This window comes from Amia ocellicauda, chromosome 2 (genome assembly GCF_036373705.1).
Source record: "Amia ocellicauda isolate fAmiCal2 chromosome 2, fAmiCal2.hap1, whole genome shotgun sequence".
Taxonomy (NCBI): domain Eukaryota; kingdom Metazoa; phylum Chordata; class Actinopteri; order Amiiformes; family Amiidae; genus Amia; species Amia ocellicauda.
Window position 1 is genome coordinate 16,403,558 of NC_089851.1, and position 22,726 is coordinate 16,426,283.

Sequence of the window (22,726 nt, forward strand, 5' to 3'; positions counted from 1 at the left end):
TGCATGATGGATAAGTATCTGCCTGTACTTCTCAGCATTGAGGAGACCATTAATTCTGACCAAATCCCCAACTCCATTTGCAGAAATGCAGCCCCAAACTTGCAAGGAACCTCCACCATGCTTCACTGTTGCCTGCAGACACTCATTCGTGTACCGCTCTCCAGCCCTTCAGTGAACAAACTGCCTTCTGCCACAGCCAAATATTTCAAAGTTTGACTCATCAGTCCAGAGCACCTGCTGCCATTTTCGTGCACCCCAGTTCCTGTGTTTTCATGCATAGTTGAGTCGCTTAGCCTTGTTTCCACATTGGAGGTATGGCTCTTTGGCCGCACGTCTTCCATGAAGGCCATTTCTGACCAGACTTCTCTGGACAGTAGATGGGTGTACCAGGGTCCCACTGTTTTCTGCCAATTCTGAGCTGATGGCACTGCTGGACATCTTCCGATTGCGAAGGGAAGTAAGCATGATGTGTCTTTCATCTGCTGCAGTAAGTTTCCTTGGCCGACCACTGCGTCTACGGTCCTCAACGTTGACCGTTTCTTTGTGCTTCTTCGAAAGAGCTTGGACAGCACATCTGGAAACCCCTGTCTGCCCTGAAATGTCTGCCTGGGAGAGACCTTGCTGATGCAGTAGAACTACCTTGTATCTTGTTGCTGTGCTCAGTCTTGCCATGGTGTATGACTTTTGACAGTAAACTGTCTTCAGCAACCTCACCTTGTTAGCTGAGTTTGGCTGTTCCTCACCCAGTTTTATTCCTCCTACACAGCTGTTTCTGTTTCAGTGAATGATTGTGTTTCAACCTACATATTGAATTGATGATCATTAGCACCTGTTTGGTATAATTGTTTAATCATACACCTGACTATATGCCTACAAAATCCCTGACTGTGTGCAAGTGCACCTAGAAGAATTGATGCTGTTTTGAAGGCAAAGGGTGGTCACACCAAATACGAATTTGATTTTGATTTTTCTTCTGTTCACTCATTTTGTTAATTGATAAATATAATCTATGAGCATGTCTATTTTTGAAAGCATTCTTACTTTACAGCATTTTTTCACACCTGCCTAAAACTTTTGCACAGTACTGTATGTGTGTATGAAGGGTGAATATTATATTTGAAGTAATTAATTACAGTAATTTACTTAATAAAAAGTGTATACTCTTGGATTGTCGTCTTTGGATATTCTCACCATTCTTCAGTACATATTTGTATTAAATGGTTTGCTTTTTGTGGTTTCTATTATATAAATGACATTGTTACAGCAATAGATTAACTTTTACAGTCTCTGTAGTGAAATGCTTCTATATACCTGAAGATTTCAATGACTGCAGAAAGTGAATCTTTGCAGTAATGGATAAATTGGTTTACACTAATCTAGACTTACAGCAGAATGATTTGACCTCAGTTAGTGGCTTGGTGTCAGGTTCCTTCATCTGGCCCAGTCTTTCAGGTGACAGATGAAGCACCATTTAAGCAGGTAGGGGGCAGTCTGTGTACGTGGAAAAGGTGATTTTTACTATGGATTAATTTAGTTTATACATACTGTTCATTAAACTATAGGCTAGGCCTACATTTCAATTACATATTTTCAGAGTTTATTGGATATTGGTTCAGCCTAGTCAAAATGTTAAGAGTTCTAAAGTTTAGTTTTCTTGTATGCAGTCTGTATTTGCCACAGCAAGAAAAGGTGTTTTTTCGCAGGGTATAGTATGTTATACATAGAAACAGTATTTTCCATAATTTTTTGGGGGTATGGGGTGACTGAGTGTTAGGATCAGAGGGTTCTGGTTGCTGGTTTAGTACTCCTTGTTGCCTGTGGAGGTATGAATGAGGTAACGTGTATGTATTTAAAACTGGGAAAGCAACCTGTGGAAAAATTCTACCATGACTGTAAACTTCAGAAACTCCAACTTTGTTCCATCCTTCCTTTGGCATGCAGTGATGTACTTGAGGACTTCAATGACATCAGTTTTGTGGGGGAAAACAAATATTGTAGCTTACCATATTTCAATAAATGTTTTCAGTTATCATTTTCTATTGACACAACATAAAATGAAAGAAGGTATTTTTTAGTTTTTCTGTTTTTCTTGCAAAGTACTGAATAACATGCATGACGAATGTTCAGATGCAAACATCCTGAGAGCCTTAAATGAAACCAGTAATAGTTTATTCAGTATTAACTAGTAGTCTGGGGACCTTCATCACTTAGTGACATCTTAGAAGAATTTTACATTACATTAGTTATCTCACTGTACTTGGTCATTTACAATATTAATAAATGTATGTACGTACATCTCTATTTAATTTGATCCAAAAACAAACTTGTATTATTTATGCCAATTATTGACTAAATGTAATCAATTTAAAAAAATAAGATCTGGACCTTTTTGGATTAAGAACTACGTACAAACTACATACATTTCCAAAAAGCTGGTGAATTACTGAGAACACAAACCTCAGTTCACTCACAGGTACATAATTAAATACAGGCAGTTAAATAGACAATGTGTAACAATTTCCTAAATAAAAATGTCCTTCAGTTTTCTTTGATCTGAATGGTCCTGCTTAATTACTTAGTGGGCTTTGTGTGTTGCCCTAGCTGAACTGCTAAGTAATGAAAAGCTTTATTTCCCTCACACCAGGAAATCAGACGTTTTGAGGTTTTTGTGGTGAGCTAGTTTTCTCACAGCTAATGACTGTTCAGTCTTAATTACCATCTTTACTTTCCCGGTACTATGAATGCAGGGTGAAACAGGTTTGTGCTGGATAGTTTGTGTAGGGAATAGCAGGTTTATGATTCAGAAGGACATGCTGTATGATGTCACAGTCCTAATCTTTCCTTACAATAACTCTGGTGGTAATATTTACACAGGGTAGGGCAGGTACACTGTGGGGGATGGGGGTATGGTAATTGTAGCCTCTCAAATAATGTCAATCTATTATTTGTAATGCAGAAACCAGTCTTTGGGGGGTATCTCTAGTTTCAAGATTAAATATGTTCTGAAATGAATGCCATAGATTACCTTGTTTGCATATGGTAGTTTTAAATATATATGGTTAAACACAACCAAAATGCTTTGAATCGCAAACAAATACGTGTTGATGTTGTACAACCTGTCTTACCTTGGGCTTACTTTGATTTGAGTTGATATTCATATGGAAGAATTTAACAATGTCTCGATTTGAAAGTGGTGTGAGGTAGATGGGAAGATTTCCTTGGTGATGATCTTTCACCCAATCAGTATTGCTTATTTTACCTAATGCTTTTGCATGTTATGGTATTCCTGAAAGCTGAACTTCCCACTAAGTATTTAATTTCAGAATAATTAGTATGTTTCTGCAATATAATACAGAAAAGAAAAGGAAGGAATTGAGTTAAGATTTCTGATCCCAGTGATATGTTTTGGTACATCTAGAATCGGGTTCACTGGGTTCAAACTGTGTAAATTGGAAGCAGATACTACTGGCTCCTTTGGTGGTAGATGATATGTTCTGTTTCTTAAGCTGTCTGCTCTCCTCATTAATATGCTATTTATTTTTACTTTGCACTTTTATTCACAAAAACAGAAATGGAGATACAATCTAAAAGCTGCATTCTTCACCCCAGAATCATCCAGGAAAAACGTGTTTCTCTGGCTGAAGCTCCATGCTGCCTGAATGTGCCAGCTGCTTACTGGAATTAAAAACACAACACAGAGAACACAATTCATTGATGTTTTTTTTTATTTTCTCTTCTTTAATTGGAAAGAAAAATACCCACAGCAACCTGCTTACAGTCTTACAGGGTTTTGTATCTCCAGTCCTCAGTGTCTACTTACACTTCAGGATTGAGATTTGACTAGAACATTTTCTTCACTATTTTGGAATATACCCTGATTTGTACCACATACAAAACACAAATTATATATATCCTTAATCATTCAAAAATACACAACATTACATTATATTTTTTAAAACAGTGCTGGGCAGTGAATAAGTGAACATAAATGATTCAATTCTGGATGTATTGAACAACAATAATAATGACTGCTGACATTTTTAATTCTTTAGTGGTTCTTTATGTGCACATGCTTAGGGAGAAAAACTTATCTTGAAAGGCAAAATTGTATTGTTTGGTTGATCAGGTTTTTGTTGATGGTTGAACATTTAGGCTACATTTTATGAATAGTTTTTAACTCTATGAAGACCATCTTTCGCACACGTGTCTAACTCAGTATCTGAAGTAAAGCAGGCGTTTATACTTGTGACCATGCAGACAATGCTGTCAATGAGGGTAAGCCTCTTTGCATACAAACTATACCTTATGATGGCTGTATCTCCTTCTCATTTCCATTGCTCTTGCTTTGTCTTCCAAGGAGTTGGTCATTTGGCATTTCCATACTCAGTCTTTTGGCCTGCTGAAAACAGTGCTGGATTAATCCAAAGCCAGTCTTCATAATAAAGTGGCCAACTGCTGTGCGCTCGAGTTTATTTTACAGCTGAGGTCAGCCACAAGAAATTGACTTGGCATTAGTGTGTGTAATCTGTGGGCTGCAGTTTTCAGTGTTTGGTTATTAGCTACTTATTTTAAACCCTTGTTTAATAAGTGGCAGACATGCTTGCCTATAAAGGCAAAAGCAGACTACAGTAATGTTTCCTAAAAATACAAGGAAAGCTACAACCTTGTAGTTTTTTACAGGATTCAATGTTAAGAGTTTGTATTGAGCTAAACAGATTTAAAGAAGTATATTTTAGGAGGGATCTGTTCCCACGATCTGGTAAGCTTTACAGTGTTTCCCCAGAAATGTGCATTTCCATTGGGCATGGCTCGTGAGCTTGTGGTAGCAGGCCAACCTCACAGCATAATGGTAGGGGAAACACTGCATTATGGGTCTGAGACTTCCTGAAAAGGAGCCCTCTACCTACCCCCTAAAATATCTTCCTCTGTTAATTTAGCCATTGTCCATCATTAATTTTAGAAAATAAATAGAATTGTTAACACAAAAACACGCATTAATTTCAACGCATTGCATACAAAGGTGTTCTGCACCCCTGTTCTAGAAATGTACAACTAAATCAATTGGCAGACCTAAGAATTCTAAGCATTGACTTAGAGCTTGCAAAGTTTAAATACTTAAATCCAAGGGGTTTTATACATTTGTTGTGACCCCCTATATGCAGTTAGTATCTGTTGTTCAGTGTTTGTTTGTAATAACAGCCCATTAGCTTAATGTGTTTTTCACTTCATAGTTTGGGACTAGCATGGGAGTAAGTTATGTTTTGAAGAATAACACTTAAATGTTTTTATTCAGTATATTTTTATGAATTTAATAAGGACATAAGTCAGATAATACATCGTACTGAAATTTAGCTACACTGATTATTTTCATTTACTGTCCAGGGGTAGAGAATCAACAATTAAACCCAAAATGTACAACAATACAGTAAGAAATCCCAATCAATGATTACAATTTGAGGTTTTAACCATGCCTTGAAGATTATTAATGAAATTCATAAGTCTCTTTGTATATGTGTTAAGAAATTCTGTTGAAGTTGAAAATACAGTTGGAAGATATCGGTTTCAGGTCCTAGAAATTGGAGACGGAAGTATTAAATAATTAGAATAAATGTGCTGTCTAGCGGATGGGATGATTTTAAGGAGATTACACTGGTGCTTGGAAGGAGGGTCCATTGATGTGCATTTCACATGACTTAACACCCTGTATTGCTTGCAGGGCATGGAAAAGTCATGTTACAGAATTATCCTGAGTCAGGCACCCTGGCGATGCGGAGTTGGTGTAAGGTCAGAAACACTGGAAGGGCAATAGATTGGATAGCACTGGCATTACAGGCCCTCTGTAGTATTTATAGTGGCAGATAGATTAAATATGTTAAGAAAATAGGTTAGATTCATGTGTATTGGGTAATGCATATTCTACTTAAAACAAAGGACCATTCACTTCACACAAATAATTAGTAGATTATATTTTGGTCAAAGATGGGACCCCTTTTCAAACAGAAGCATTGACTTGGCAGAATGTGATAACCATAATAATAGACATGAACTTGATTTGGGCATCAACACTAAATGGGTTTCTAAAACAATAAGCCGTTCTATAATGTGTATTACCATAGGAGCCCTAGAAGGATTTACTGTCTGTGTCCAGAGCTTATCACTATTCTGAAAGTTTCACATGAGACCAGCAAGTTGAGAGGGACACATTTCCTGTGCAGGAGTTTCTCTGTCTGTTTAGAAGGCTGAAGGGGGACTTCGGCGATGGATTCCGGGTTGTTTGGGAGTAGAGAGGCAGGCCAAGTGTTCAGTGTGAGAGACACCTGGCTTTGCTCAAGTCCTCTTGCCAAGAACAGTTTGTGTTTCACCAAAAACCTAATCAGTTCTGCTGAGGCCTTTAGAACATATTTTTTTCCCTGGTTCAAACTGCTTATTTCTGTATTGTTGTTGTTGGAGGACAAAGGATTAGTTTTTGTCTTTTTTTTTTACTTGGTATGGTATCAGTTTCCAAAGTAACGTTAAATAAATGAACACTATGAATGAAGTTTTCTGTGCGATTGACATTGAATGGGTGATTTAGTATTCAGATATTGCTGGATGAACCTTTTAAGGTTTAGATTAGATTTACCTTTGAATACCTTTCTAATACACAAACTGTTTTCTAAGATGGTATTGTGTGCCCAGTACAACTTAAGCTATTGTAATGTAGTTTTAAATTTCAGTTATTCCCTTTTGTAATATATTAAGACCCTGATTCCCAATAGTGTCTTTAACCTGCCGCCCTAGAGAACATATTTTTGTGCTTTAGCTGAATTGCATTTTGAACAAATAGTTTTGTCCATGTTAAAACTATGTAGTGCAGCCTTGTATTTGTAAGTACTGTAGTCTGCAATTAGTATTCTGTGCTGCATAATGTTGAATGAAATGCATCTGTTCTTGACACTTTGTACAAGAGATTAAGTATAGTAAAACATCTGTAAATAACCAGTTTTTCTGGGATTTTTGTAGGATACAAATAAATTACTTATTTAAAATAGGCAACATAGTACCTTGACACAATAGGAACTTCAGTAGTAGTAAATAAAACCTGCATGTGCGTTTTTAAAGAGTACAAGTTGTGCATAGCTAAAGTACAGTGCAATCCTTTTGTTTGAGAGTCACGGCTGAAATCGTTATTCAGTTTCTGTTGCATTTTTCTATTGTTTTACATGCCAAGGTTATGTCAGTTGAAGTATCTGAAAGTGTCGCTATGTCGGATATGGTGTTTCAGGATTGTACAGCACAGTGCAGGCTAATGGTAAATGTAAAAGCTCCAGAATGTTGTTAACCTTTGAGAGAATTTTTACAATGTTTATTATGGCTTATTTCCAAAATGGAATTTACACCAATGTATATATTTTGCCGAAACCAGAATGAAAATATATACCTGGATCATGTGTTTAGGGGCACAACTGCATACCTAATACTTAAAATATTCATATGTCTGCATTTATGTGGTGATGAGGTAAATTAATTAACCTCCATGAAACAGAAGTGTGGTTCAACTATTATAAATAACCCAGAGGTAAACATTTATAAGTAATCTTCTGATTCTGCTGATGAACCCAGGTTATGAGTATTACATTTTTCTTGTTTAGGGTTTTACATTTTAACTATATTTGATTAATAGAATTAAATCAAATGGTTTCTCTTTATCATTAAGTGAGAGACCCATTATAAATCACAGGGCAGCGCACCTTACGCTTAACAAGTATTAATTTTTCTATTGATTTAAGGTATGAAATTCAGTGGAATATGAGAACATTAGTAGAGCTCTTACCATGTACTACAGTTAACAGACAATTTCTTAATTAACTTTTTTCCCCAATGTGATGTACTGTGTCTAAATGATTCTTAACACGTAATTTAGTGTATTTTGTATATGAATAATATTCGATAAATCTTATTTGACTATTTAAATATGATTGCTGAGTAACCCTGTTCCTGATGCAGGAAGTTAATTATTTAAGAAGTGTTTAGTTTCTCTGCAAAGGTACATGGATTGGGACGGAAATGACTCATGCATTTTTATGAACTATGACTTCCTGGACATAGTGGCCCCAGGTAATTAGCAGGTGGGAAACCGTGGAGTCTGCTTACCACATAGCTTTATAGCATGCTACGTATGTTTGAAGAGGACCAGCGGTAAACTGGTGTAATCACTATCAATGTCCCATGCCTTATCTGTTACAGTATGAATTAACTATACTACTGTTTGCTCAATAAAACAAGCTATTGAAAAGATTTCACTGGCAAAGACTGTATGCTAACAATCCATCCACTGCAGGGTGAACACATTTTTGAGCGCAGGCCAGGAACATCGTGTTCTCTGCAGTTATAGTGTGACGTTGCCTGCTGGCATGCTGCCAAACAGGGTCAAGTTCATTCAAATAGGAGAGAGCGTAGGCTGATGGGCTGAGGAATGCTGATCTTGTCTTCACATGACAAGAAGGCGGAGGCCTGGATTTTTCCACGGGAACTGGTTTCCTCGTTCTGTCAGGTGTAGTCTGGTAGTGATGCTGCACCTTTAATGTGCCTCTAAGCCTTGTGGGTTTGTTTCTAAATTGAGTAGTTTAGAGTTAACTTTAAACCCTCCCTACATTTTATTTTTTAATTTAGCTTGCCCTAAGGATAGCATGACTGTTATTTTCAATGAGCACAAATGGAGCTGACAATTTTAAAAACCTGTATTCTATTATTGTTTCTCTTTGTTTTCTGGTACTTTAATAACTGCTGTGTTTCTTTGGAGTTGTATTATACAGATCATACATGGCAAAAAAAACATTTCACAAACAAAAAAAGTTTTCAGCATTTTAAGTAACTTGAGTAAAGGTTAAGTAACCTACTCAGTTTCCAGTCAAAATGTTTTATTTCCCAAGAATGTACATTTTAAATTACATTTTAATGGTTTTAATTAGATTTCAGAAGTTCTGCTTTTGGATGTGTAAGTATATAGGTTTAATTAAACTACCACACCGTTTCAGAAAATAAGGGAACAAGCTCCATATGATAGGCTATATTTGCTAATCATCCAAGTGGTATCATACAGAAAAACAAGCATTCCATTATTTGAGAGATGGTTAAAATAAGGTCTGTTTGGTGGCTGTCTCTTGCATCGCATTGTGTGTTTTGGTGTCAGCTTACATTGTTTCCCTAACTGATGAAAGAGACTCAGCACATGCATTGTTTTCAGACATGTACATAAATTATGCTTAGAACTACGGTTTCACTAGAAAGTATAACATATGTCATGTTCCAGTGATCATTCTCCCATCTACCTCTTAGGAGTGTTCATTTTTTTCTTATACACATATTGTAGGATAAATATAATGTTTCAATAATGTAAAATGGTGTTTTAAGAATAGAAACATTCTCCTGCAGGTTGCAGATGCTGAAATCTCAGAGTTTTCTTCTGATGGGGAGAGTGTGGTGTCCAGGTCCCAGGCCAGCACGGCTCAGCCCCAATCACAGCCATGCCAGGCCAGTGGAAGGTCTGCCAGTGACTGGGTCAGGTCTGCTCAGGCTCTGCTGCAGACGCCTCATAAACAGGCCGACAGAAAGTTCAAGACCCCAGAAGATTCTGCCAAGAAGAAAAACAAATTCCTGAGGTATGGACTTAAAGCATTTACTTTCCTCTTTCACACAATGCTTGATTTTCAATTTTGTTGTTATAAACTTGTGTATTGGACAGCACACTTCCGGGCACAAATTTGTCCCATACTCTTGGTCTGCACTGCACTTGGTCAGTGTATTGTGCTTCTGTCCAGAATACAAACTTTCAAAAGCAAATCTTAAATCACACCAATAGAAATGAGAAGCCAGAGTATTTCAAATGAGATATCGGCAGTCAAATTGTAAGCATATCCACCAACAATGTCCCTATAATTGCATCATCTTAAAATCAGTATTTAAATCTGCAAAGTTTTAAATTGTATAACATTTTCTTCAAAACTAATGCCTCTAGTGATATATGACATACTTAAAAATATGCAGCGTACACATAACTAGCAGTTTTTTGTTTGTATAACCTAATCTTTACAAATCTGCAAACACATTGTAATTACAAAAATAATAGTTATAAATATTTCTGCCTTGATTTATACTGTAATTTAAATCTTATCAATGACATTAGACTTCAAGGTAGGGAAAGGTCAAAGTATTTTCATTCCAGCACACTATGTACACTATTGATTGTTTTAAACAATCAGCTGTTGTTGTATGGTTAAAGTACAAGAGATGATGTGCCACCCAATTGAACAAGGCCAAGTCACGTTTTGCTTAATTGCTATACTTCTTAAAGGAACAGGCCCTCAAGGAGAGATGATTGGAATTAAATGTGAATTAATATTAACATAAAAAAATAAACAATAAGCCTGAAAGCTACTGCTACATGAAGGATATTTTTGACTTTTTGACCAGTAAATCCTAAGTAGAGAATTGCTGAATGGCAGCAGTGTTTTTTTTCCCTTTTGTTTTAACCCAGTGCTGAAAACATTTATTGGAGAATGTAATGTCCTTACTGCTGAGTCCAGATTTGACAGAAGTTTGCTATCTGTGTTCCAGAAAATGGCAACTTTAGTTCCCATGGACGACATAAACTCCTCTGGCAATTTTAGAAAGTATACATTTATATTTCATCTTAGTAGTTGAGGAATTTGGCGAACAGAGTTTAACACATTAACAAAACACACTTCTCTTTAGTCTGCATTTGATATTGCTTTTAAATTCTTGACTGAGCAGTTCTCCTTTAGTTAATTATTAAAAGCAAAGCTCACTGCTATCAGGGCCTTTTCAACATTAATTATTAATGTTCATGCCATAATTTGTGTTTTCAAAGTTACATGAACCTTTAATGTTTTTAGAGTTTGATGGTAATGCCATTTTCTGTCAGTCTGGTTAAATGTTATCTCCAGATTGGGTGCAAGGATTTTGTGCCTTTGAAACCTTGTACCTTGCCCCTTGTACACAGTGTGTAGTCTGTTTGCATGTATTGCAGTTTGGTTAAAGTGCCAGTATGAGTTAAGCATACAGCCTGGAACATTTCTTGGGTTTAATCATTAATGCCTTGAAGCAATGGGCAAACCTACAATACTCATACTCAATACACCGCTCTTATTGGTTATACACATATTTACTGCAACCTGAAGGCCTTAAGATTCTTGCTTCACACCTCAGACATGAGACACCTCTTCTACGATGTTATTGACAGTTAAGGAGAATTCTAAAAATAGCTGAACTGAATTTTCTTAATCTGCATACATGAGGATTAGGCAGCAAGGCCTTCCTGAATATATGCTTAAAATATTCTTTCTACATTATTATTATTATTAATAATAATAATATTATTATTATGATTTCTCTCAAGGTGGCTCTTGTTCAACAAAGAAGTAAACTATACAAAAGAGTTAATTCTCAGGTTACATATTTTAGAGAGGTAAACTATAGAATACAGTACAAATGTCAAAGACTTGTACAGTAGACGGTTCAGGAATGTATCAAGTACATGAGGCACGTAGAACTGAGAATTAAACAAAAAGACTTATCTGATATCTTGCAGTAGGCAGCATCAAGCAGTGCTGTACTGGTGAAAAGAGTTTTAGTTGGGTGAGGTGATAATGATTGATGAAACATTGGATTGAGGTCAGCTGGTCTATACAGAAGCATTATGCCTAATTTCAAAAGAGTTCATACCTGTGTTGTTCTTTGTAACACTTTGATTACAACTAAAGATTAATTATAAGCAGTTCTTAATAGCTCTCTGATAAGTATAAGTACATTTGAGAAATGGGTTTTATTTGTGCAGCAATAAGATTAATTCCCACACATTTTAAATTTGAACACTTAAATTACTACAGTTAAGGAAATAGTAAGCAAATAGTTCTAAATGTTGATCTGGTATGATCGTTATTGTGTTAGTTTTAATTCAGAAAGTTAGTGCTACCTTTGGCCATTGTTGAGTTGGTAAAGTTTTTACTTGAATATTTAAAACACAAACTCGGATAATTCAGCTTAGTATTTTCTGCTTTTGAAGATGATCAGAATTTTCCGAAGGAAGGAGATTTGCAAAGCATTTACAATGTTTTTGTATGTTGTGTATGGACCTATGAAGGTGCATGTATGCTTTCCTTTAAGAGAGAGTCTTCCATTAAACAATGCCATTGCTTGATTTCTTATCAGCTTTGGTAATTATCCCCACATGATCAAGTATGCATAGTATTTAACATTTATAAGGTGAGGAAAAAAGGCTAATGAATAATGAAAATGAAATTTTTCCATTATAGTAAAGTGTATTCATAATTCTCAACGCTATAAAACCCTGTTGGTTTCCAGACATTAATGGGAAGTCTTTTCAAATGTTTTGAATTTTACTTAGCTGAAAAATAAATGTCATATTTGAAATATATTTTCTTGGCAAAGATATCATAGTTTTAATGTTATACTGATGGCTGCTTGCAATACTGATAAATGTTATCAACTAAGGGTGTGTCAGCAAGTGGGAGGATTCAGTCATGTCTAGTCAAAGTGCCTCAGAGAACACAGATTCTTACCTGGTAAAAACATAATCAAAGGCCTTTGTCTTTACATTTTGTGATGTTGTGTTGATCTTTTTTGTATCCTGTGAGTTGATGTTCCATTAAACAAAACCTCAATTTTAAATTATAACATGAAGAAATTTTGTGCATAACCCCCCACAGAATTCCAATGATATGTGGTATTGAGTCCCCACATGCACACTATCATCAAATTTCACAATCTGTGACATTTATTAAAAACAGAAATTAACAAATGTTTTGACTCAAAATGTCATCCATACAATGTGCTGTGTGTTGAGAAACATCCCCTGCACAAATCAAATTGTACAGTTAAAATGTATGTAGATGTCTCATAGATTGTCATAAGTCATAATGGACAATCATCTACCTAACAGAGCACAAACCTGTTATATAAAACAAACCTTTAAAACATACAAACTAGCTGAACACAATGAATTCTCCTCTTGACGAATAGGATCGTCCTGATGAGCGTGTGACCATGGTGGTAAGTACCAGCACTGGAACATTTAGTCCTGCTGCCTGACATTTAGTCTCTCACTTGCTGCAGGAGTACGTTTCTTATTAATGTATTTTTCTGTATGCAAACATTAGTAAAAAACAAAACAACCGTCTTTGTGAAAACTGCACTTCTTTGCCCATATTTTGGGTACTTGTCTTGAAGGATTCATTTTAGTGTTTCAGAACTGTGTAGTGTAAATATGTTTAAGCTGGATCAAACTGCCATTACTGGCACTTCTGGCAATATCATTAATGCATTACCGAAAGGCCAAAACTGTCTGGCAAGGTGATAATAAGCTGGTATGTACATCCCTGGAACTCTACCAGAAGCTATTCACATTGCAATGTTAAATAACCTCCTACAGCGTCAATCATGGCTTCGGTTTCAGAAACTGGCCAGCATAGGTTTATTAACGCTTCCCTGACTTAACGGATTACATTGTATTTATTTGAAAAGTAGACGTCCCTCCTGTATTTGAGCTCATGTTCAGAAAAGCTGAGGGCATAAAAATCTATTCCTTAATTTTTCACATGCAATTTAAGACTGAAAAATTATCTGTACCCATGAATAACTGACATTGAATAAAGAAAATGGCTGAACAATGGGACAGACCTGTTCTGTTTACTAATATACATTTAACGCCCTCATTCTGTTGGGAATTTTCAGTTTCCTTGTAAATGATGGGTACTTCAGAGCAGATAATAAATGAGGGGCTACTAATATATCAGTTTAATGAAGAGAAGATTTATGATAATGCTGTCCCTCCTGTTAACAGACTTTGAGTCTCTTCAGAGGTTATTTGACCTTGCTATCCTCATGCTGCCTTAAGTTTCTTTTTAATTGAAAGCAGTAATTTCCACTTGTGTAGATGAGAAGATAACACAAGATCAGAGAGCTGATATAAGGAACTCCCCACTGTGTCACTACACTTTGAAACCCCTTCCAGATGTTGACAAGATAGCCAAAGGCTGTGAGTGAAATTTGAACACATACTTAGTATGAAAATGGTTAACACAAGTAAACTAACAATACAGTGCAAAATATCAAACCAGATCAGATCAGATCCCGAGGAACATGCTGTGATGTAAATGACAGTTGTTTTTCTGTTTGAGACGTTGAAAATCTAACTGTGAAGACCATGTCAGTGTTGGCCTCCTCTTCACAACCCTGTTGTCTCTGACCCCCTGCAGGGGAGGCCTGGCCGAGCGACTCAGTCGGCTGCAGTGCAGACAGAGGTCTGCCATCAGCTTCTGGAGGCATCAATCACCTTCAGCCAGTAAAACCCCGGCAGGTAAGCTCTCTTCAGCAAGGTCTGTGTGCTGAGAACTCGCCATCAGTATGTCTTAAACTTGTCCTGTTTTCAATTAACTTTTAAAAATCATTGATACTACAAAGTCCTATAAATCCTACTGTACATATTAAAAACTGCAGTAGTGAAAACAGAATATCGATATTTTAGTTTTTAAGTTAAAAAGGTTAATATACATTACATTAAGCAACTCATTAAATGTTTTCCTGTAGTATCCTTGTTAGTTTTGTAAACATAGAATATAACCTTAATTATATACATACATCTATACATGTAAAAGTTGCTTTCCAATATCATTTAGTTTTTATTCTGTATATTTTACTGTTCCCATATCCTTGTTGCCCTCCTACTAGCCCATACTGCTTTCTTATCGGGGCCCCTTTGCATGTTCTTGGCTGAGTTATGGGCCTTGCATGACAATAAATAGTTTTTATAGTTCTGCCAAGATTTGAACATTATTATCTTAGCTTATTATTTGCATCACATGATAAGATTGTCAAACGTTTATTAGTTTTATTTTAACACTGGCTAGAGGTTTTAATATTATACCAGCTTTTGTGTCCCATACAATATGAAGACCTTTCTTAAAAACCATTGTCTACAATTACAAGTCATTCTTGCTTTGCAATTGTTCACCCTTATTAATTCTTTGGTTCACTGGGGGAGTTTACTTGTAGGGTTTTTAACTCATGAAGAGATGATGCGCATGCATGTTTATCTCAAAGTTGGGAGAATCAGGTTTGTGGCCAAAATAAACAGTCCCAGAGAAGGACAGGGTCAGTCCCAATTACTCGAGAAAATTATGTAAAAATGAAGAAAACATTGGAAAAACACGCCCATTTCTACATGTAAACCCACATTTCACGTGTAAATGCTACTGGGTTAATTGTATATATTCTTAAACAGCCGCATTATAAAAGTACAAGATAACTGGTCAGTTTATTGTTTGTTTTAAGGTAAAGTAAGTTGCTGATGGACTTTTCATGGTTAGCAATGGTATATTTCAGGTTAATGGCAATGCGGAAAGGTGTTTTTCTTTTTTGCGGTTCCCTGTTATTATGCTATCTATATTGTTGTGGGTCTGTTGTGCACTGTTCAGTACTGTACATCGTGTTTTAATCCTAACTTTATTAAACGCTTATATTCATGGCTTGCAAGCTCCATCAGTGACGTGAAAAAACACTTGGATTCAAGGCACAAGCCACAGTTGCACACTGTTTAATTTGAATGAGTTGTCACATGACAGGCATGGATTCTGTGTCTAGTGTCTCGAGTACTGTTCCTGCGCATGTAAACCACCATTTCTGAGATTTTCCTGCAAAAACAGCATGAGCACTGTACCTAGACCTAATTTACATATTAATTCACGCTGTGGCCCTTACTTTGCATGATGTTGGCTAAACAGCAGCTCATCCCGAGTGCAATAAACTAAAACCGTGTAAACCATGAGAGGGTCATCTCATCCTTGACTGGAGCATATTGTCTTGGGTAAGGTGAAAACACCCTTTTAAACTGTGCCATTGTTAACCACTCTGCATTAATGCTGAAGGGTCATTGGCTTGCTGATGGGTGTTGGGGCTTCCTGGAATATGTTGAGCATACATTTACACTGTGCCATGGCAGTGAAAGAAACTGGAAGCAGATGACTGCCCTCTGATCTGGTCTCATTTAATGAACCCAGGGGATGTTCCTGAGTTGATCCTTTGAATACTGGTTTTGATCTACCTTATTAGGCTCAGAGTGTAGGTCTGACCATCACTTTGGATTAGCATTTCTATCTTTGTCAGTCAGGGTCCAGGATATATAAATATTTATTTTTTTAATAACTTCTGCCAAATTATGATGTCTAATGTGAACTGTTTTCTTAATCTTAAGGAGACAATCACTTATTGCTGCTTCCAGGTGGATAGCTTTTAATCACAATCTACAGGCTATTCAACAAGCCATAATAAATATGCTTACCAATTTTCTTCATTTTAAATGAAGTCACTACTTTAGTATTTTGAGTTTGGGCTGTACAGACATTGTCGGTAAACACTGTTGTCTTGTTTTTCTCAGGAAAGAAGCACAGAAAATCTCTAAAAAATAAAAAATAAAAAATGTAGTCAAATCCCACCATTATTTTCTAGTACTATCTTGCCTAGTCTAGACATTCTTGACAGTTTTTCAGTCATTTAGTAAACAATGGTAAAAGTAATGACTGCATAGAAACCGGCTGGAATTTAGACTAAATATTTTAAATAAAATGTCTGAATGAGTTGAGCTGATTACTAGAATAAATCAGAAAAAAAGTTATCATGTACGGGAAGAAAATGCATTTATATCTCATGCTTATGCAATTTTAAATGGGCAAATACTTTTTATAACTACCCCAGTTAAGTGAGCAAGAGCTGATACTGACAGCTGTATTGACTTTCGTTTTAAACTGCTATAAAGTAATCTAGGCAGACTTGAGTACACAAGGGGGATCTTTCCCCCAAAAGATCCTTTCATCACAGGACAGAGTATGGAATCACATGTTGGCATGCTGCAACCATAAAACCATCCATATGAATCCACTCTTAGTAGGTTACGATTGGGGATGACAAGGTACAGGATTAACATTCGTTTAGCAAAGATCTGAAAATTGCATATATGTTTGTTGTCCTTACCCTGTGAAACTATCCCGGTTTAATTTTTTTGCATTTTATCAACTTCCCGTGTTAATGAGTAAATTATTTGCATTTAAAGCAGTGCATGATTTTAAATTTGTATCATAAGCAATGTAGATGCTGTTAGATTGTTTTGTTTACTGTGGATTTTATTTATTTATCATGGAGAATGCTATTTGCAGTATCTGTTCTACTATCATTATGTTGAGACATACAAATGAGATAATGGAAGTATAGTTTGTTACTACATCTTCAATCTTGTGTGTTCAGTTTTTCATAGAGATTCAATGCAAGGTTCATGATTTTCATTTAGAATTCTGTGGTTGTTTGTGGTAGAAGGAGTGCATTCAGGAAATTCAGACTGTTTGTTGGTTATGCTCACTATAAAGTACTGCTTCTGTCTACCGTGAGAGGAAAGTGAATGCATATGTAGGCGACAGGAAGTTTTCTGCTTGCGTGGGTTTTGTAATTTTTCCATTTTTTTTTTTTTTTTAACTAAATAGCAGTCTCAGTTTTCAGTACAATGGTGCATACGTGATCAGACAAGAATTCTACGAGTGGCTATTTTATATGTCGAACTCTCTTTTTGAACTTTGCAAAGAGTGGAACCATTAGTGTAGTTTTAGGTGGTTGTGTACCAACAACTTCAAAATAAAAAGGTTCTGATAAAGGGTGGTGGAAAGAAAGAAGAAAAAGCAAGACATGCTTAACCTTTCTTCCGCAGATAACTGTTTCACACCAATTGCAATAGATGTTTACTGTTCCAGTCTCGAAATGGAATGTTTTCTGCCTTTTAAGATTAATATATCGTATCGCACTTATTTGACTAACGGCTCCGAAATAACCATTAGATCTTTTTTTATCTTTAAAATTCACTGGTTTTCAAAACCATACCACTGCAAACAATTTGATTTTACTTGCAACAACCATGGAACTAAACATTAAACTGTATGTCCTAAATTAGCGCTCTTGCATTGAAATCAGTGTCGTAATCACAGTGACATCTCAGCAGCTTATATGCACTAGGGTGTTGGGTGTTGGTGTTCATGAGCATGTTAGATTCTGAGATATGGTTTGCAACGCGCACTTCCAGTTTTGATTGTCTATATGGATTTCTTGATTACTGTACTCTTCAGCAAGTGTTTTTGCTTTTCATCTGTATTGTAAACAGCTTTCTGGACTTACTATTTTGTTTCACGCAATGTAAACCATACAAGTACGCTTACTTGCTGACCACTTCCAATAAAAACAAAATATATCTGACACCGAAGTAGACCTCTTGTTGTTGTTATTAGGAACCATAGTTTAATAAGAAAGTGCATAAAAGCAAGAGTGCTGAATAGCCTAGGAGATTAGACAGCTATATTACAGGTGCAGTCTGAACAGGTATGTATTGAGTAATCTATGGAATGTGGTCAGGGACTGTTCGTTTCAGACCTCAGTGGGAAGGTCGTTCCACCAGTTATTATTATTATTGTTATTATTATGTCTACCGTTAGACATCGGTAGGTAAGAGTCACAGTTTTGAACTGGATGTGAGTTGAGATCAGGAGCCAGTGGAGGAAGCAGAGTAGTGAAGTAGCGTGTTTGAATTGAGGCAGAGAGAACACCAGACAAGCAGCTGAATTCTGGATGAGCTGGAGCGGGTGGGTATGCAGACAGGTCAGCCAGGAGGGAGATGCAGTAATCCAGGCAGGAGAGAACCAGGGTCTCGACGAGCAGCTGAGTTGAGTAGTTGTGGAGGAAGGCACGGATTCTGCGCAGGTTATTCAGGAAGAGTCGGCAAGTATGTGTCAGAGTGGAGATATGCAGGGAGCAGGAGAGGGTGGGGTCAAGGGTGACTCCAAGATTCTTAGCAGAAAAATGTGGTAGATTCCATTGGAATTGAGATGGAACGATTTGGAAAGGTTAAGTTGCAGAAAGTGAGTGAATACAAAAATAAATCCATGGCCTACTCTGTAATAATACATATACAGTGAGGGAAATAAGTATTTGATCCCCTGCTGATTTTGTATGTTTGCCCACTGACAAAGAAATGATCAGTCTATAATTTTAATGGTAGGTGTATTTGAACAGTGAGAGACAGAATAACAACAAAAAAATCCAGAAAAACGCATTTCAAAAAAGTTATAAATTGATTTGCATGTTAATGAGGGAAATAAGTATTTGATCCCCTATCAATCAGCAAGATTTCTGGCTCTCAGGTGTCTTTATACAGGTAACGATCTGAGATTAGGAGCACTCTCTTAAAGGGAGTGCTCCTAATCTCAGCTCGTTACCTGTATAAAAGACACCTGTCCACAGAAGCAATCAATCAATCAGATTCCAAACTCTCCACCATGGCCAAGACCAAAGAGCTGTCCAAGGATGTCAGGGACAAGATTGTAGACCTACACAAGGCTGGAATGGGCTACAAGACCATCGCCAAGCAGCTTGGTGAGAAGGTGACAACAGTTGGTGTGATTATTCGCAAATGGAAGAAACACAAAATAACTGTCAGTCTCCCTCGGTCTGGGGCTCCATGCAAGATCTCACCTCGTGGAGTTTCAATGATCATGAGAACGGTGAGGAATCAGCCCAGAACTACACGGGAGGATCTTGTTAATGATCTCAAGGCAGCTGGGACCATAGTCACCAAGAAAACAATTGGTAACACACTACGCCGTGAAGGACTGAAATCCTGCACTGCCGCAAGGTCCCCCTGCTCAAGAAAGCACATGTACAGGCCCGTCTGAAGTTTGCCAATGAACATCTGAATGATTCAGAGGAGAACTGGGTGAAAGTGTTGTGGTCAGATGAGACCAAAATCGAGCTCTTTGGCATCAACTCAACTCGCCATGTTTGGAGGAGGAGGAATGACCCCAAGAACACCATCCCCACCGTCAAACATGGAGGTGGAAACATTATGCTTTGGGGGTGTTTTTCTGCTAAGGGGACAGGACAACTGCACCGCATCAAAGGGACGATGGACGGGGCCATGTACCGTCAAATGTTGGGTGAGAACCTCCTTCCCTTAGCCAGGGCATTGAAAATGGGTCGTGGATGGGTATTCCAGCATGACAATGACCCAAAACACACAGCCAAGGCAACAAAGGAGTGGCTCAAGAAGAAGCACATTAAGGTCCTGGAGTGGCCTAGCCAGTCTCCAGACCTTAATCCCATAGAAAATCTGTGGAGGGAGCTGAAGGTTCGAGTTGCCAAACGTCAGCCTCGAAACCTTAATGACTTGGAGAGGATGTGCAAAGAGGAGTGGGACAAAATCCCTCCTGAGATGTGTGCAAACCTGGTGGCCAACTACAACAAAACGTCTGACCTCTGTGATTGCCAACAAGGGTTTTGCCACCAAGTACTAAGTCGAAGGGGTCAAATACTTATTTCCCTCATTAACATGCAAATTAATTTATAACTTTTTTGAAATGCGTTTTTCTGGATTTTTTTGTTATTCTGTTGCTCACTGTTAAAATACACCTACCATTAAAATTATAGACTGATCATTTCTTTGTCAGTGGGCAAACGTACAAAATCAGCAGGGGATCAAATACTTTTTTCCCCTCACTGTATGCATTATCCTCTTTCGACCACAGCCTTCTCAGGTGATAGTTACTGGAATGTGATCATTCAAGTCATTAAATTCAATTTAAAAAAGTAATGAATGTACACGGTTGTTACCCTTATTTTCCCACTAGTAAATGTTATTTTACGCTCTTTGCAATTGTAATCTTTTGGCCATGTTGTCCCTTCAACATGTCATCAGAGTTAGAATGCTGCTCAGTGCTCAGATTCTTTTTAATGGCAGAATGGCATACATTGTAGCCTTGTGCCGAAAATAAATGAATATGCACATTAAAGCGAAAGTAAGTTGTAAATGTTTACTAAATGCGTGAAGGTTTAGTGGTTTGGAAAATGTTTACAAATATTCAACCAAGTGATTTAAATCTGACGGAACCCTGTAATTACTGGTATTTTAACCAGACATTGTTCCACAGCTGAAGAGAAACATTGTGTTCTCAATGTATTGCCTTCGGGTGTAGTAAGATTATCCCGACTGTGGTTAGAGAATTGGTGCCAGCACAAGCAAAGGTAAACCGATATAAACTGGTTACTGTTCACAGCTTCTGCCCTTTGGGGTTCGAATGTTCTTCTTCACATGATTTATTTTATTATACATTCAATGCTTTGAATTGCGTTTATTTTTTATATATATATAAAATTGTTTTGTGATTATAGCTGTAAATGAATGAAGTATTTCTACCCATAGCTTTGAATAAGTCCACATAATTTACGGCCTTTAAAACCCCATAGGGTTAATGAGTATGTTTTAATTTAAAGTAATTATAATGCTTTCTTTTCTTTTCTACTTGCTTGTTCATTTGCATCCTTGTATTTTCTACAAAGTGGCACAGAGATTGTCATATTCCTAATTAAATATCAGAGTGCACAACATTTTTTCCCCAAAGCATAATATGACTTTACAGACCTAAAGATAATTATTTTTAACGCCAAAGTATTTCTGCTTTTTTGGATTCTGTTTAGAACTGCCAGATGTTATTCTGCCAAATTCTGCAACCCAATATTGCCCTGTGCAGTGAGCAAGTTTAACAAACTGTTTAGCTGTAATGGCAAGTAGAGAACAGATACAGCTCACTAACCATGTTTGGTCCATCAGGTGCATCAGGTGCCAGTGACAAGATATTCCACCCCCCTTCACTCCAAAGCATCATGACCCTTGGCAGGCTTTGTGCCTCCAGTGAGGTTGGCAGTCACAGTCAGCTAGTGGAACAGCCTGGATAAGAGGCAGAAATCTCAAGCCTGTAGGATCCACTAGGCCCTGATTGGGAATTACTCAGTTTTATATCAATTTTGTTGGTGCAATCAGGCAAGGATTGTATAGTACATTCCCCATCAGCAAAAAACAAGAATCCTTGTTTATATTTCTCTAGTTAACTGTGTAACTTTTCCAGTGAAATGTCTGATTTCACAGCATGTTTCCTCTAGTCTTTGACAGTCTGCCTGGAAACAGAAACGATGCCCATACATTGATGACTTTCTTAAATGACAGAACTGTAAGGCTCCCTTGAGCCCTTTAATCCAAGCATTGCTGATGGGACTCGGCTGTGAAACCCAACTGCGACTGGGATTCTTAACAGGATGTGATGTGATTGGCTATAGGGAGTGGGGAGGTGTAAGTCAGCCAGGGGGTCCTTTGCTATACATATAACAGTGACTCCAGTCTCTTTATGATGACTACTACTTCCATGTGTTAAAGTACTCTGAAGCAGAGTTGAATGTACTAATAACTCGTCTTCTCCCCCTCCCCAGTGTGTAAAGCTGGGGTACTGGTTCTGCAGGTGCTGCAGGTTTGGGAGGAGGGCTCTGTTCAGGTTGCCCTCTGCCAGCTGTTTGAGCAGCCCTCTCCAGATGGCAGCGCCCGCAGTCCCTTTCCCTCTGCCGAGGCCCGGCTGCAGGTTCTGTTCAGCAGAGACACAGCCACCCACCTAGTGCCACGTCCTACAGACATTGTACATGTGTACCCCCCATGGTTAGTACCCATTTACCTCTCTCTTGCATTTACTATATAAATAAAAAGTGGGTTACACATTCGTTCAGATGTAGATGGCAATTGTTGTCATCTATATTCATATTGTACTGATGAAAATCAGTAAAGCACTAAATGTGATAT

The 22,726-nt window shown here is 37.3% G+C and overlaps 1 protein-coding gene across 3 annotated transcripts in view; it reads left to right on the top strand.

Annotated features, from left to right (window-relative positions):
• The window catches only part of spidr (scaffold protein involved in DNA repair), a 79,338-nt gene that overhangs the window by 4,213 nt on the left and 52,399 nt on the right, over positions 1–22,726 (top strand). For all 3 annotated transcript variants that reach the window (XM_066719642.1, XM_066719640.1, XM_066719641.1), the window contains 3 exons: positions 9,415–9,641; positions 14,277–14,377; positions 22,366–22,585. In XM_066719642.1, coding sequence (XP_066575739.1) covers positions 9,415–9,641; positions 14,277–14,377; positions 22,366–22,585 — 548 coding nt within the window. The remainder of the gene's footprint in view (positions 1–9,414; positions 9,642–14,276; positions 14,378–22,365; positions 22,586–22,726) is intronic.